The sequence below is a fragment of the Pteropus vampyrus genome, unplaced genomic scaffold (assembly GCF_000151845.1).
Source record: "Pteropus vampyrus isolate Shadow unplaced genomic scaffold, Pvam_2.0 Scaffold74, whole genome shotgun sequence".
NCBI classification, from domain to species: Eukaryota; Metazoa; Chordata; class Mammalia; order Chiroptera; family Pteropodidae; genus Pteropus; species Pteropus vampyrus.
Genome location: NW_011888855.1, coordinates 82,053 through 95,899, shown reverse-complemented (window position 1 = coordinate 95,899; position 13,847 = coordinate 82,053). Strand labels below are relative to the sequence as shown.

Below are 13,847 nucleotides of genomic sequence, written 5' to 3'. Positions count from 1 at the left end.
CCATTTTTAAAATTAATTTTAGTCATGATACTTAATTTTGAAAATTTAAATATCATTAGAGGGAGAATGTGATATTTTTAGGTATATGAAAAGTAGAGGTGTGGGTTACAATATGTTGAGAAAAACTGGTATATCCATATCCACCAGATGCTCATCTGCTTATTGAACATCTTCCTTACCAGGTTCAGCTGTTGACCACTGTGTCACAAATCAGACTGTTTAAACTTGCTCCTCTAATCCTGTGGCTGTACCAGGACCTCATCTTCACAGACTTGCCACACGGCTGAAATCCTCAACTCCATCTGCACTATGACCTTAGCTCTTAGCCTTCAGGGGCAGTTAAACACCCTCCTTAAATCTGCCCTTCAGCTGTATGGAGGCCACTGCTCCGACGACTCCATTTTTTTCCTTCCCAACTATGAGACACTTGCTAGCCTTCCTTGCTATCCCACTGAGCCTAAACCTCATGAATAACTGGGCATGAATAACTGATCCGTGTGTGGTCTAGACCAGGGTTTCTCAGCCTCAGCACTATTGACACTGAGTGAGGTAGTTCTCTGTTGTAGGTAGGGGGGTCCTGTGCATTGCAGGATCTCTGGAATGTACCCACTAGATTTTTTTTTTTTACTTTTTAATTGTTTATTAGAGTAACATTGGTTAATACAATTATATAATTTTCAAGTGTACATTATCATTTGACATCTGTATATTCTATTGTGTTTATCATCCAAAGTCCAATTTCCTTCAGCTACCATATATTTGATCCCCTTTACCTACCTCACCTTCCCCCTGCCCCGCTATATTTGACCCCCTTTACCTAGTCTACCTCCCACTCCCCCCACCTTACTAGTAACCACTAATCTATAGTCCTCTGGTGACCACTAACCTATAGGCCATGTCCATGAGTCTCTGTTTGTCCTGCTTATTTGTTGCTTTTCGGTTTATATCCCACATATAAGTGATATCATGGATTTTCAATTTTTTCTGTCTGGCTTATTTCACTTAGCATGATTATCTCAAGGTCCATCCATGTTGTTGCAAATGGCAGTATTTCATCTCTTCTTATGGCTGAGTAATATTGTACCCACTAGATCTAAGTAGCACTTCTCCACCGGTTGTGACAACAAATATCTCTAGACATTGTCACATGTCAGGTAGGGAGGGTGCAAGATCTTTCCTGGTCAAGAACCACTGGCCTAGACTCAAGGAAACTGGTCATATCCACAGACGTGCCTTACTAGCCTCACTTAGGCCCTGTGGCCAGTGCCTGGCATAGGTGTTCAAAAGCATTCAGTGGAAGAATAGCCTCACCTAGGTGAACCTTATTAAATGTAGTCTTTTTTAAAAAAAATATTTAGAAATATATTTATTTTGTTGGAAAAATAATCCTTTTCAAAAAACTGTACATGTTTAATATTTAAAAATTGTATGTGATACATTTGCATTGCTTAAAATGCAACCCATTATTAAATTATTAAATTAAAATTTAATAATATTCAAAAGGAGAGATTCTCCCCTTTGCTCTTAGTTGGCGAAGTACATCATCGGTGGCTGTTTCCCTCTGGAGGAAATGGGTTTGTCCTGAAGCCTCAGATCTCATCCGGCTGGTACTGTTCCTTCTGCAATATAAAACAATTAAATCCTGCAGTTCATGGACTACTTCCTCCCAAATTATTAATTTACTTCCTCCTCTTTGGGGCAGAAACAGGAATGGGAATCCAATCAGACATTTCCCTTTACTTTCTCTCTATGGATGGTCAACATTTCTGCTGACTTGAGAGCTCAGAGTCCTGACTCATATCACATGACCATATTTCTGTCCTGGCTTTTCAAAGAGCAGGTTGTGTCTTGGTGCCTCTCTGCTTCTGTAATTGTCAGTCATCACTGTAGAGTAGCCAGCAGTTGTACTCAGCCTCATCCTTGGTCTGGAACCCCAAGAGGGTCTGGAACCCCAAGAGGGTCTGGAAAGCTTTGTCACTGAGTATGGAGCCTGAGTACAGGGCAGGGGGCCCGGAGTGTTTATCTATCATATCCTAAATCAATGTCCTGGGGAATTAGACAGACTTCTGCTGTAACCAGTATGAACAGTGACTGTTGCTCACTTTTCCAGTGTTGAAGCACAGGTGAGAGTGACTGTCCCTCCAGTGGACATGGTTAGTGAGGGCTTCTGAGTCACCACAGCAGGCTTCTAAGACACCAGAGCCTGAGAACTGGACCCTGTGATAGCTCTTATGCGCAGATCCCACGCTCAGACACGCTGGTGTGCAGTTTGGGTGTTTTTTGGAGTTTTAGATGTTCAGCTTATTGTTGTTTCAAGGGGAGAGATCTGGGAACGTCTCTCACTCCTCCATGTTTAATTCAATCCTTCTAAATGTAGTCTTTTAACATCAGTAGATAAATTGATACGTCCCAGACTTCTCCCAGCTCTTGGCACGCAGATGGCAGGGTCAACAAGCCTTTCTTAAACATTAGAGCTGCCTATGTTACTGCCATTGGACTATGACTGACAAAGGAATATAGGAAATCAAGATCTAGAAATAATGAGTATTAGAAGGCAATCACTCTAGTTACTACTCAGTTTCAGCGAGGCCATAGGGTGGTCTCTTATTTTGTTTTTTTAAGTATTATGCAGAACTAACGCATAATACCAAAGCCTGTCTGTTCTTATCAGAGCTGCGGTGACCCCGGGCTGATACATATTAACATCAGGCCCTAAAGTACTTCATGAAAAGCTAAGGCTCCTCAGCCATTGGCCATCAACCTCTGGCCCCTATGCCATACCTCCTGGAACTTTTATAGAACCTACAGATTCTATACTATTTCCCACCCCCAATCCTGACCCTGTCTAAAAGTTACAGCGAAGTTATTGCGAGTACTTATTGACTGATAAGATGGGATTACAGAAGGGGAGGCAGGGATTCTGACCCTCTACACCAGGTCTAGAAGGACTTTCTGCAGTGATAGATGTGTTCTAGATCTGTGCTCTCCAACACAGGAGGTACTACTAGCTACATATGCCTTTTGAGCTCTTGAAATGTGGCTAGTGCAACTCAAGGACTGAATTTTTAATTTTATTTAATTTTAATTGATTTTAAATAGTCACGCTTGGTGGCTATCAAATCATATTTAACTGTAGTTCCATGCAAAGGCAGGTTGAATTCTGGTCCTTTCTGGGACCCTAAAGGGTAGTAGCACATCGAAAGGGAAGATGAAAAGAAGTAAGACAACTTTCTTTTTCTAATCAAGGGAGGTAGGCTGCAGGGTGATAGTTTTAGGCATGAAAGGAGAAAATATTTGAAAGAGGGCTTTCTTGTATATTTTTTTAATCTGACCAAAACGGCCTTAAGCCAGTTTCACTTGTAATCCATGTAGATCACAAGTTGGGGAGTGTGATGGGAGAAACTAATGGAAATTAGCTACGAAACAAATTGTATGACCCCCTTCCCAGAAACAGCTGGGGCTATGTCCTCAAAATATAAGGTATAAACAAAGTTTTATTTGCTGCCTGACTTTTTGAAAATGGGATGTGGGCAGAACCTAGTATTAAAGCAGGTGAGTTCTTCCCTTTCTCACTTCAAAGCAGTCCTGACAGAAGGTGGTGAGGGGTCTGTGGAGTCCTAGAAAGGAAAGCAGTTTGTGCTGGCATTGTTCATGAGACAAGTGAGAGGTGCTAGGAATGACAGGGCTGAAAAGGAGACTCTGACAGCTCAAGGTGCTAATAATTTAACTTTCCTGGGCTTGGGGAAACAGCTCATCTCTGCATGTGTAGGTGCGACAAGGATCCTGTTATCTGGAGACCTGCAAAGAAGGCAGGAAATGGCCCTCTAAGTTACTCCTTTTCTCCTCACCTCTTCCCCTCCTAAAGGGGTTGGATGGATACCTCAGGGATTTGAATTAGAGAACAAAGAGGCTTATTCCGCCATAGCCCCCCTACTGAAAGTCACACTTATGCCTTCCTCCTAGCCTTTTCCCTCATCCCAGAGGACACAGCTCCAGGGCTGGCCTGAACCTTCTGGTTGACAATTCCACTTGGCACCCAGTGCCCAGCAGGGCCCACAAAGATTAAGGTGGTCCAGGTGGCCTGGAAGAGGATCCCTGGAGGCCACACCCCTTTTGTCTGCCATTTCCTAGGCACAGAGAATCCCCTTTCCCCATGCAGCAAAGGATGGGATTTCTCAGCAGGCTCCCACTACGCAACCCAACTGTGAGCAGGGAGGATGTCTCCTCTTTGGCCCTCCTACCTGTGGTAAGCTAGCCAGCCTCAAGGATCCATGTCAACGTATTTTCCCAACCTTGGTTCAAAGAAATTCTATTCCTGGTAAAAAGCTCAGAAGAGGCACTTTGGGTCAACTTTTATTTCTCCCTACCACCTAATGTTGCTTTAAATCCTTTAACAAGGCCAGAAGCATGCCTTCTCCCTGCACTTCTGAGAGTCCTGCCTGGATTATAGCCCTCTGCCTGGACGATGCCCACTTCCACAGCCTCTGACTGCCCATCTGCTTAAGCACCCAAGAATCCCACAATCCATCTCCCAGGGAAGACCTAACAATACCTTAGGATGTGCTTTCTGGGGGGCTGTTAGATCTATTTCTGCCTATGATGGGCACTGAATTTTCTTCAAAAGACAAAAAAAAGGCAGTGTGATTTCTTTGTAAGATGTTCCCAGCACTGATTTAATGCCATACCCCCACCTCTCACTAGGAAGAATGGAACAGAACCTGTAATTATATCATGTTTCCTTACCTTGTCAACCTTTTTGAGTGTAATTCTTTAGGCCTCAGTCATTAAATAGGGAGAAGAGGTGGACCAGTCCTCAGCCCTGCCCTTCATGGGACATTCGTGACTGTCCTAGAAACTCTCCTTCAAAGTCCAGCTTCGGAACTCTTCTGTCTTATCTTACTCCTCTGACCCCAGCCTCCACTGTGGCAACAAATGCCTTTGGCAAACTCAAGTCTAGGCAGGAGAGGGATGAGAATCCTAAAGAGAACACCCTAGGTTCTCAGGACAAACTCTAGATTCCGCAGCAGTCAGTTCCTTCTAGAATAGGGCTCCCTGTGCACCTCAGGTTCCACTCTCTCCTCCCCTCTAGAAAACTTGCATGCATATCACTTGTACACCTCCTCCCACGCTGATCCCTCTCCTGGGAACACCGTTCTTTCCTCCTTCCAGTTAGCTACGTGCCCTTTACTGCTCAGCCTGAGACTGGCCACCAAGATTAGAATCTTCTGCATGCCAAACCCTCTACCTCTGTCTGGTGCTGGGAATGCAACATGTGAGCAAAAACAGATCAGTCCCTGTCCTCAGGGTACTCAGAGGAGGGCCCTAAGGGCTCCAAAGGACAGCAAATTGAGCTAAGTGCCTGGGAAAGCCCAGCAACACTATCACCACAGGGCATGAAATAGGAGCCTGACTGAGACCTGAGGGTCCCTGATGAGTAACCTGAGACCTTAAGGAGGCTTAGATTTAATTAAGAAAAGGGGGGTGGGATATGGTAGGCCTGCCTTTCTCTCAGCTGCTCACCTACCACCACCCACAATAGCCCTCACCTGAGCATTCAAGGGAAGACTTGTCTCACTTCTTGAATGGCAGCAAGAGGGGATAGAGGCCTCTGTTCCTTGGAGAAGGGGTCATGGGCCTCTGGTGGGAAGCTCAGGGTGCTGTCCAGAAAAGGAATGGTGAGCCGGACTTCTTTAGAAGAACTTCTCCAATCTCTCCCTCGGAATTCTTACCTTTTGTGGAATGGAGGTGGTGCCCCTGGAGACTTGGAAGAGGGGGCAGCCCAGAGGCTCCAACAAGAACTGCTCTAGCTGAACTTCTCATTAGGAGTCATGGGGCCAGGCCCAACCCTGACAGGTTCTGCCTACAGCAGTGTGGTAGGATGGAGGAGGCTCTGCAGACAGCTCAAGTCTCCCCAAAAGGTTGGTGCGACCTTCAGCAGGCTTCCACCTCCAAGAAGTTGGAGAGAAGATGCTTGGGATGAGAAGGAAGAGGACTGAAAGCCTGGCCTGGGCAAGTAGTAGACTGGCTAGAGATGCAGCTGATTCTCTGATGCACCCTGCAGCTGAGAGACATCATCCTGCTAGAAGAGGCTGGGCTCCCCTTACTGACTTGAGAGTGAACCCACAATTCCCTTTCGAGAGGAGTGAGGAGTCCAGGTGGGCCCCTGACCCTGGCCAGGCAGGGCCTGGATGCCTAGCAGGGAACCATGGGGCCCCTGAGAGAAGCAAGTGTGGGTGGGGCTCAGCTCCAGCTGGGGCTGAGTGGGAAAGGCCTCCCCTACACCCGAAGTGGTCCCTAGAGTTGAGGCACCACCTCCTTCGGCTCAGGAGGTGTCATTGTGGCCTGCTGGCATCCCGTCTGAGAAAGAAGAGGCTGGCAGTTGTTGGAGGGTTTGCAGTGGAAGCCCGAATCCTTCAAGCTCTGGCTGTCTGGCAAGTCCACTGTGCGCCACTTCTCCCTCCTCTCCGCTGGCATCACCAGCTCGGACTTGGTGGGGTCCAGGACAAGACCCAAATTCCTTCTTGGGCCCCATAGGAGAGGACACTGCCAGAGTCATCTCAGGGTGAGGGACCCATGTGGGGAGAGGCCTGTGGACCAGTGGGAAGCGAAAGGCATCTACTGAGGTCACAGTCCAGCTCTCTGGAAATGATGTGGGACGAGACAGGGAGGGAGGGTCAATCCTGAGAACCGTTGGCTTCTGGAAAGGGGCCTGGCAGTGTAGAATGGTCCCATCCTTGAGCATTTGTGAGGGACCTCGGAGGCTTATTTTAAACCTGGACTCCTGGTCCTACCCCAGGGATGCTGATTCCACAGGAGCTCCCTGGGAACGGAGCCAGATGAGGGGGAAAATGTAATAATGTGACTGAATTTTGATGTCTTTAGGGAGTGGAGGTAGGAGGTGGCTGAGCAAGTGCTGGAGGGCAGAGAGAAAATCCTTTGCGTGTACAGGCCACCAGCCAGGAAAATCCTTAAGCAGCACATCTACACACCCAGATGCATGGAGTCACTGGCCTGACTTGAGTCATGGGCAGCGAGCTGATTCTGGGGTGGGTGAAGGCACGGACTGCAACCATGGGAGAAACAAAACATGCGGGTCAGGGTGGAGTGCAGTGATGGAAAAGTGGAAGGACAGCCAGTTGGGGGTGCCAAGGAGGCAAATGGCATACATGCGATGAGTCATCAGGCTGTGAAGGAGTTCAGTGGGAACAGCCTGCAAGGCTCCAAGAGAGCAGGTGCTCTAAAGGTAGGGATCATGGCCTTCTCCACACACCTGGGTGGCCACAGTCCAAGGCAGTTTTGCCACTGTCCCTCACTTAACCTCTGCCTTCCTTCCTGCAGGCCTTCCAGCACATATTGCCAAGGTCCTCCCCCAAGGCTGTGAGGCGCTCCACCTCCATCTCATTGTTTGGTCCTCAGTTTCCTCAACAATCCAGCTCTTTCCGACATTTCCCCCCGCTCCGACCGGAACATTATTCCCTCCTCTATCCAGGGGTCTCTCCCACATCTCCTTATTTCTGCTCAGATCTGCCCCCCACCTCCCTTCTCCCAGCCTCACCAAACTTCAAAACACAGGTCCCATCTGTCTTGTTCACTGTTGTATCCCCAAGACCTAAAACCGAGCCTGGTCCCCAACAGGTGCTCACTCAGTAAGTCTCATGCATTTCCCCTGCCAGACACTGTTCCAGACACTTTATCTGCCTTAAAACATTTACTCTCCACAACACCGTGAGGTGAGTCCTATAATTTCCAATCTCATTTCATGGATGAGAAACTAAATGTAATACGTGTTACAAACAAAAATATAAATACTTACGTGAAATCCCCCTTTTATTCTGCATAGATGATAGCGGCTGCTATCCTAAGATGTGCCCCCCCCCCAAAAAAAAATTTGAGCGGGGGCTGCCAACATTGTCTCTTATCAGGGATGTGCGGGAGTGGGAGGCACTACACATTCACGGCTCAAGCGGTTTAAATGGAGGCCGGAAGGCAACCAGGCGGCCACATTCCACTGTTTCTCGGTCGAGGGCACCTAGATCCGAGAGCTGGTTAGGCCTGGGGTCCCCAGAAGTCAGAACCCGGAGGCTCTTCCTCTCGGGGCCTTTCAGTCTCCACGAGAGCGCTCCGCGCTCAACAACCTACAGACCGATTTTTCGTTCATCTCGGTTTTCCGCTGTCACCCATTGTTGCCTTAGTCCGGCGTGGATTAACTCCTTCCGGACATAGAGTGCCTCAGCCAATACCATAGGAGCACACACCTCTTGAGGGAAGAACCGCCCACCGCGCAAGGGAATACCTTAGGGCTAATTAGTTCTCCAAGGCACAGTTTATTAAAAATGTACCGTATTTCATATTGCCCACGGTTACTCACAGTGGCGACCTCGAAATCAAGCTCCCTTTGTGTTGCCATCCGAGCCGCCAAGCGGAAAAGGCGGGGTTCGCTCTGTGACGAGTGGGGGCAGTGAAGCCGCTAGGCGATCCTCCCTGGAATTTGCCATGCGAGTCCCCGCTTCCTCTTATAAATCACGCCCAAGTCAACGTTTGAGGAATCTTTAAACACGCGATCCTGTTGGTTTTAGAATGTATTTGTACGGCGCTGCCATATCATGTTGCGTGGCACGAGAGACTAGGAGGCCTAGTTTCACTTCGCGCTCTGCGCTTTGTGGCGCCGCCATCTTGTGCAGAAGTGCATTATGGGGGCTGCCATTTTGCTCGAGAGGGCGGGTGGGTATTTCCGGTTCCGGCAGGGGGCGGCTCTTTCTTTTCTACTGCGGGGCCGTGGCGGGAGCGGCTGTGCTCCTTGTCTCTCTGAGCTATCCAGGTCCATCCTCGTCGCTTCGGCGACACCCGCACCCGCCGCCGCCATGACTGAGCAGATGACCCTTCGTGGCACCCTCAAGGGCCACAACGGATGGGTTACCCAGATTGCTACTACTCCCCAGTTCCCGGACATGATACTGTCCGCCTCTCGAGGTACGAGCTAGGGTGCGGGCAGAGGATTGGAAGATAACGGGGTTGCACGCGTCGCGTGGCTGGGTCACTGGTACGCGTATTGACGGCCTAGAAGGCTAGATGTGAGTTGGGCATGCGGACCTGTGCCTAGGCCTCAGCACGGATGCGGATGAGACATAGATTAGCCAGCCCATGGCAGCCAGGAGAGTTGCAAGATTGGGGGCTTTTATTTTCTTGCTCGCCTCTCCGCAGGTGTGTTTAAGTGTGCCCAGGAGCCAACGGGTCGGGCGGGGCGGTGATGACACCAACATGCCATCAGAGTGCCCATGTTGAGACCCAGAGGCTGTTTCTGAGCTGCCGCCCGGCCCTATGCTCAGTGAGAAGTGAGTGGACTCCAGAGGGACCGCATAACTCCAGTCTCCCCGCTGGACCGAGCTTGCCCTTTCTGTTCTCGGTTTTCTTATTCTCTGCCCCTGACTGCGTTTGGAGGATTCTTTTTGACTTCCGTTTGCGCTCACACTTAAATACCGTGTGAGGCTAGCGCTTAATGGGAAACCTTGTTGAATTGCGACGTTTCAGTGATGGCGTTCAAAGTAAAGCGACTTGACTGATTCCAGCACTTCTGGCAGCCCTCTGCAGTAGTCGTAAGAGGTGCACATCTAGTTCTCCCACACCCAAGCTGCTATGTTTTGCATTAGACGTTAGATAAAGCTGATGTAAATGTTGAATTGGTCTGAATCTCAAAACAGGGCTTCCATGATCTCTGGTAAAGTTAAAGTCTCACCATACAGCTTAGCTCTACTTGACTGTGCTTGAATAGTGATTCACTTGGCCTTGGCTAGTAATGCAGTTTCCCTCTCCACTTAACTGCCCTTAATTTGTTAGATTGTAAACCTAGCAATGACCTTGAGACATCCTGGATTATCCAGTAGGTTGGCAGGTGGGCTGTGGGGTTCCTCACTGTGTTTCCTTTTCTGTTTTACTTGCCCTTAGACAAGACCATCATCATGTGGAAGCTGACCAGGGATGAGACCAACTATGGCATCCCACAGCGTGCTCTGCGGGGTCACTCCCATTTTGTTAGTGATGTGGTCATCTCCTCGGATGGCCAATTTGCCCTCTCTGGCTCCTGGGATGGAACCCTTCGCCTCTGGGATCTCACAACGCAAGTAGCTGCTCACTTAGCTTTGGGGCACTGGGGGAGAGCTGGGCAGAAATGAGATAGATACTCTTGGGAGGTGGTTTCCGGGGACAGTCAGGTCCCTTGTGGGAATTGTAAGCAGAGAGTATCTGGAGAAAAGTTGTGTGTTTATTTGGCCTCCCTCGTTGCTTTTAATTAGTCAAGCAGAATCGCCGAGGACAAGTCTGGTTGAGCAGTTTTCCCAGATACTGTGGTTTGGAGTAGGTGAGAGTTTGAACATGGTTCTGTTTTAGAAGCTCAGTCTTTGGATGGTCAGGCATATGGGAGGGTCCTGGTGATGACAGATGACATTGTCAGCCAATCCCCATGTGGGAGTGAGGACATGTCCTGCAATTCTGAAAGGATCTTCTGGCATATTCTCAGCCAAGGGCCTGCTGTCATCAGAACCATGTCTAGGGTTGTGAGTAAATGCAGCTCCACTGGGACAGGAATAAGGCCAAGGAAACTGTCTGTGGAAGAACACTTGCAGCCTGTTTAGAGAGTGACCAAGTCCTTCCTCTCAGGGGCACCACCACACGCCGATTTGTAGGCCATACCAAGGATGTGCTGAGTGTGGCCTTCTCCTCTGACAACCGGCAAATTGTCTCTGGCTCCCGAGATAAAACCATCAAGCTGTGGAACACTCTGGGTGTATGCAAGTACACCGTCCAGGTAAAGTGGAGGCACAGGTTGAAAGTTCTCTCTCATCATTAACTTTGGTGTAATGTGGTGATTTCAAGCTTCTGGAATCTGAAGGGATTCCCTTGATCTTGAAGGTATGGGTTCAGGGGTGGGAATACAAGGTTGTCATTATAACCCAGTGGAGGGGTGGGGTGGGGGGTCTAGAGATTCATGGGACAGGTGGTTTCTCAGTTTCCTTTCTGTCCTCTAGGATGAGAGCCACTCGGAGTGGGTGTCTTGCGTTCGTTTCTCACCCAACAGCAGCAATCCCATCATCGTGTCCTGTGGCTGGGACAAGCTAGTCAAGGTGAGCTTTGGGCCAGGGTATAGGACCTTTGTCAACTGGAGTATGTTCCTGCTCGCTCCTTTGAAAGCTTTGCTAAATTTACTTCTTATTTCTCTTGCCAGTTGGTCTGAAGTAGCTAATTGATGCGCCCGAGTCCCTTTTAAGGCAACATCCAGAGCATTTGTTACTTGTTTTAATCCTTATTTTCTATAAGTGGCCAAGACAAATTCTTTAGCCTTTTTTTGGGGTTACTGATAGAATGAAAAGTGGCTACCCTATCCAGGAATGCTTTTAAACAATATTCTGTGCCCTTTTTTGTTTGATTTGAGCCCTCCTGGCACTTACGGATCTAGAGCCAGGTTCTTCATGTATGACATCACTACCCCCTATTTAGGTATGGAACCTGGCAAACTGCAAGCTGAAGACCAATCACATCGGCCACACAGGGTACCTGAACACTGTGACCGTCTCTCCAGATGGATCCCTCTGTGCTTCTGGAGGCAAGGTACTCATGGGCCAGGAGTCTCTTACTGGGTGAAAGACATTATCTTAGAATGCATAAGACAAAGAGGGGACAATCCAAGAATAAATGTTTCTGAAGATCACTTTCTGAAAATGACAGATAAGGCATACTATTTAAAAGATTATCTTCTAAAGCTAGTTTTTTGAAACTATAGGTGAGATTAGGATTCTGTTTTCAGAACTGATCATAGTGATTTATATGGAAGTCAGAGAGGAGACTCTTGGTAGGGTTGACGAAGTGTTGCGCCTTAAAGCAAAGGTCACAGAGGTTATACTGGTATTTGAGTTATGAGTTTTGAGTAAGTTCAGGGTACAAGTGGAAGGTGGGGTTAGTTAGGAATTAAGTAGAATCTTAAGATGCTTGGCATTAACCTCTGGAAGAGGTCACATTTTTCTGACTCACCTTTCCTGTCTGCCTAGGATGGCCAGGCCATGCTGTGGGACCTCAATGAAGGCAAGCACCTTTATACGCTTGATGGTGGGGATATCATCAATGCCCTGTGCTTCAGCCCCAACCGCTACTGGCTCTGTGCTGCCACGGGCCCCAGCATCAAGATCTGGGTGAGTAGGTTGCAGTTGAGGCCAAGTACCTGTCTGTACTCTGTGAGCACTGGCTGCCTTGTGGTTTCCTGATGTGTCTTCTACTCACTGCTTGGATTCAAACTTGTAAATATCTGCTGTCAGGTTGTCACTGGAAACCCAAGAAGAGCTAGTCAAAACTTCCTGGGATTGGGGTTTGCAGTGGTTGGGAGATCTTTGCCTACTAAAAGGGATGGCAAATTATAGCAGTTTATTCAGCCTCAGCAGAGTTGACATTTTGGTCTTGATAATTTGGTGGGGGGAGGGGGCAGTGATGCGCATTTTAGGATTTTAGTAGCATCCCGGGTCTTTACTCTCCACTAGATACCTATAGCAAACCTTCTCTGACCAGGAAAAATGCCTTTTAGGCATTGCCACATGGGGGGTGGGGGTGGGGCAAAAAATATCCTGTTGAGGTCAGAGTTACAAATGAAAAGGGCTTTCTCGAGAGGGGGCCTGTTTAGCGTCAATGGCATTAAAGTGCTAAAAGTTTCCTCATCCTGATTTTATTCCTTCCCCAGGACTTGGAGGGCAAGATCATTGTGGATGAATTGAAGCAAGAAGTTATCAGTACCAGCAGCAAGGCAGAGCCACCCCAGTGCACCTCTCTGGCCTGGTCTGCTGATGGCCAGGTAAGTGGGTGTGTCTTCAGGTGACTTGGCTTCTACCTTTTTTCTGTGCTTAGTGTGTCTTATTTGCCAGTTATAAGACCAGCATCTTTGACATAAAATGACAGGATTAGCCAGGATGATTTGAGAGGTCTTAGTCAGCTGTGTCACTGAACACAGTACCTATGTCTGCATTAGAAGATTATGGTCTGGAGGGCAGTGGTTACCTGTCTTCAGTTAACACTTTGAATACCTTGACCAGTTTATAAGCATATGAATCCTTTTAGCTGTTGCTGCTTCTAGGAATACATAATCACCCATAACCAGGTAGTCGGAAATAGGGGCCAGCTTTGTTGAGCTGGTGGGACTGCAGAGTGCCATGGCTCTGACCTATCACTGTCATTTCTCTGTTGCAGACTCTCTTTGCTGGCTACACAGACAACCTGGTGCGAGTGTGGCAGGTGACCATTGGCACCCGCTAGAAATAATGGCAGAGCTTTAGAAATAAAAAACTGATTTTCTGACTTGTAGAGTGTCTTTCTCTAAGAAGCAAAAAAAGCCGCTTCCTGTGCTGTGCTGCGTCCAGGTTCACATGTCTCTTCCATTAAAGACCTGGCAGACGGAGCATAGGGCAAGCAGACCAGCTTTGCAGGGAAAAGAAGTTGTCAGCCTGTGTTGAATTCCCTCGTCACACTGTCCAATGTTTCAGTCTCAGGGCCTCCTTTAAACCTGCAGAGATTGTTCCTCAAGGAAAGAGACTGATTATTCTACAGGGGCTGCAATCAGTTTAGATTTAGCAGAATCCTCAGGTCCAATTCTCAACACATAGGAATTGAACAAAGATGCATCATTCCTCCAAAGGGAGTTACAATGCAGGAAACAAATTCATCAGGTTAGTGCAGTCTACATTAAGTTGGGTCTCTTGTTAAAATACACATTTTTTTATTTAAGGTAAGGCAACTCAAGAGAAGAATTGCTGCTTGATAGCAGTTCCTTTTTACTCCTTCCATAATTAGGACTAAAAATTGTGGAGAGTGGACTG

General features: G+C 47.9%; 1 protein-coding gene, 1 long non-coding RNA gene and 2 other non-coding genes across 4 annotated transcripts; 3 read left to right on the top strand and 1 right to left on the bottom strand.

Moving 5' to 3' along the window:
• Positions 1 to 1,351: 1,351 nt before the first annotated feature.
• Positions 1,352 to 8,692, bottom strand: LOC105293484. Its single transcript, XR_895994.2, has 2 exons — positions 8,369 to 8,692; positions 1,352 to 1,619 (listed from the first exon to the last, which is right to left on the bottom strand). It is a non-coding gene; the product is annotated as an uncharacterized LOC105293484 (long non-coding RNA).
• Positions 8,693 to 8,715: 23 nt separating this feature from the next.
• RACK1 (receptor for activated C kinase 1) lies at positions 8,716 to 13,329 on the top strand. The gene is made up of 8 exons (XM_011362144.2): positions 8,716 to 8,970; positions 9,943 to 10,114; positions 10,654 to 10,801; positions 11,022 to 11,117; positions 11,491 to 11,601; positions 12,039 to 12,179; positions 12,719 to 12,829; positions 13,222 to 13,329. Exons 1-8 carry the CDS (start codon positions 8,862 to 8,864, stop codon positions 13,285 to 13,287), a joined length of 954 nt encoding a protein of 317 aa, XP_011360446.1. The 5' UTR covers positions 8,716 to 8,861; the 3' UTR covers positions 13,288 to 13,329.
• On the top strand, positions 9,239 to 9,306 carry LOC111741187. Its single transcript, XR_002780927.1, has one exon. It is a non-coding gene; the product is annotated as a small nucleolar RNA SNORD95 (small nucleolar RNA).
• LOC111741182 lies at positions 10,418 to 10,496 on the top strand. The gene has a single exon (XR_002780923.1). It is a non-coding gene; the product is annotated as a small nucleolar RNA SNORD96 family (small nucleolar RNA).
• Positions 13,330 to 13,847: the final 518 nt, after the last annotated feature.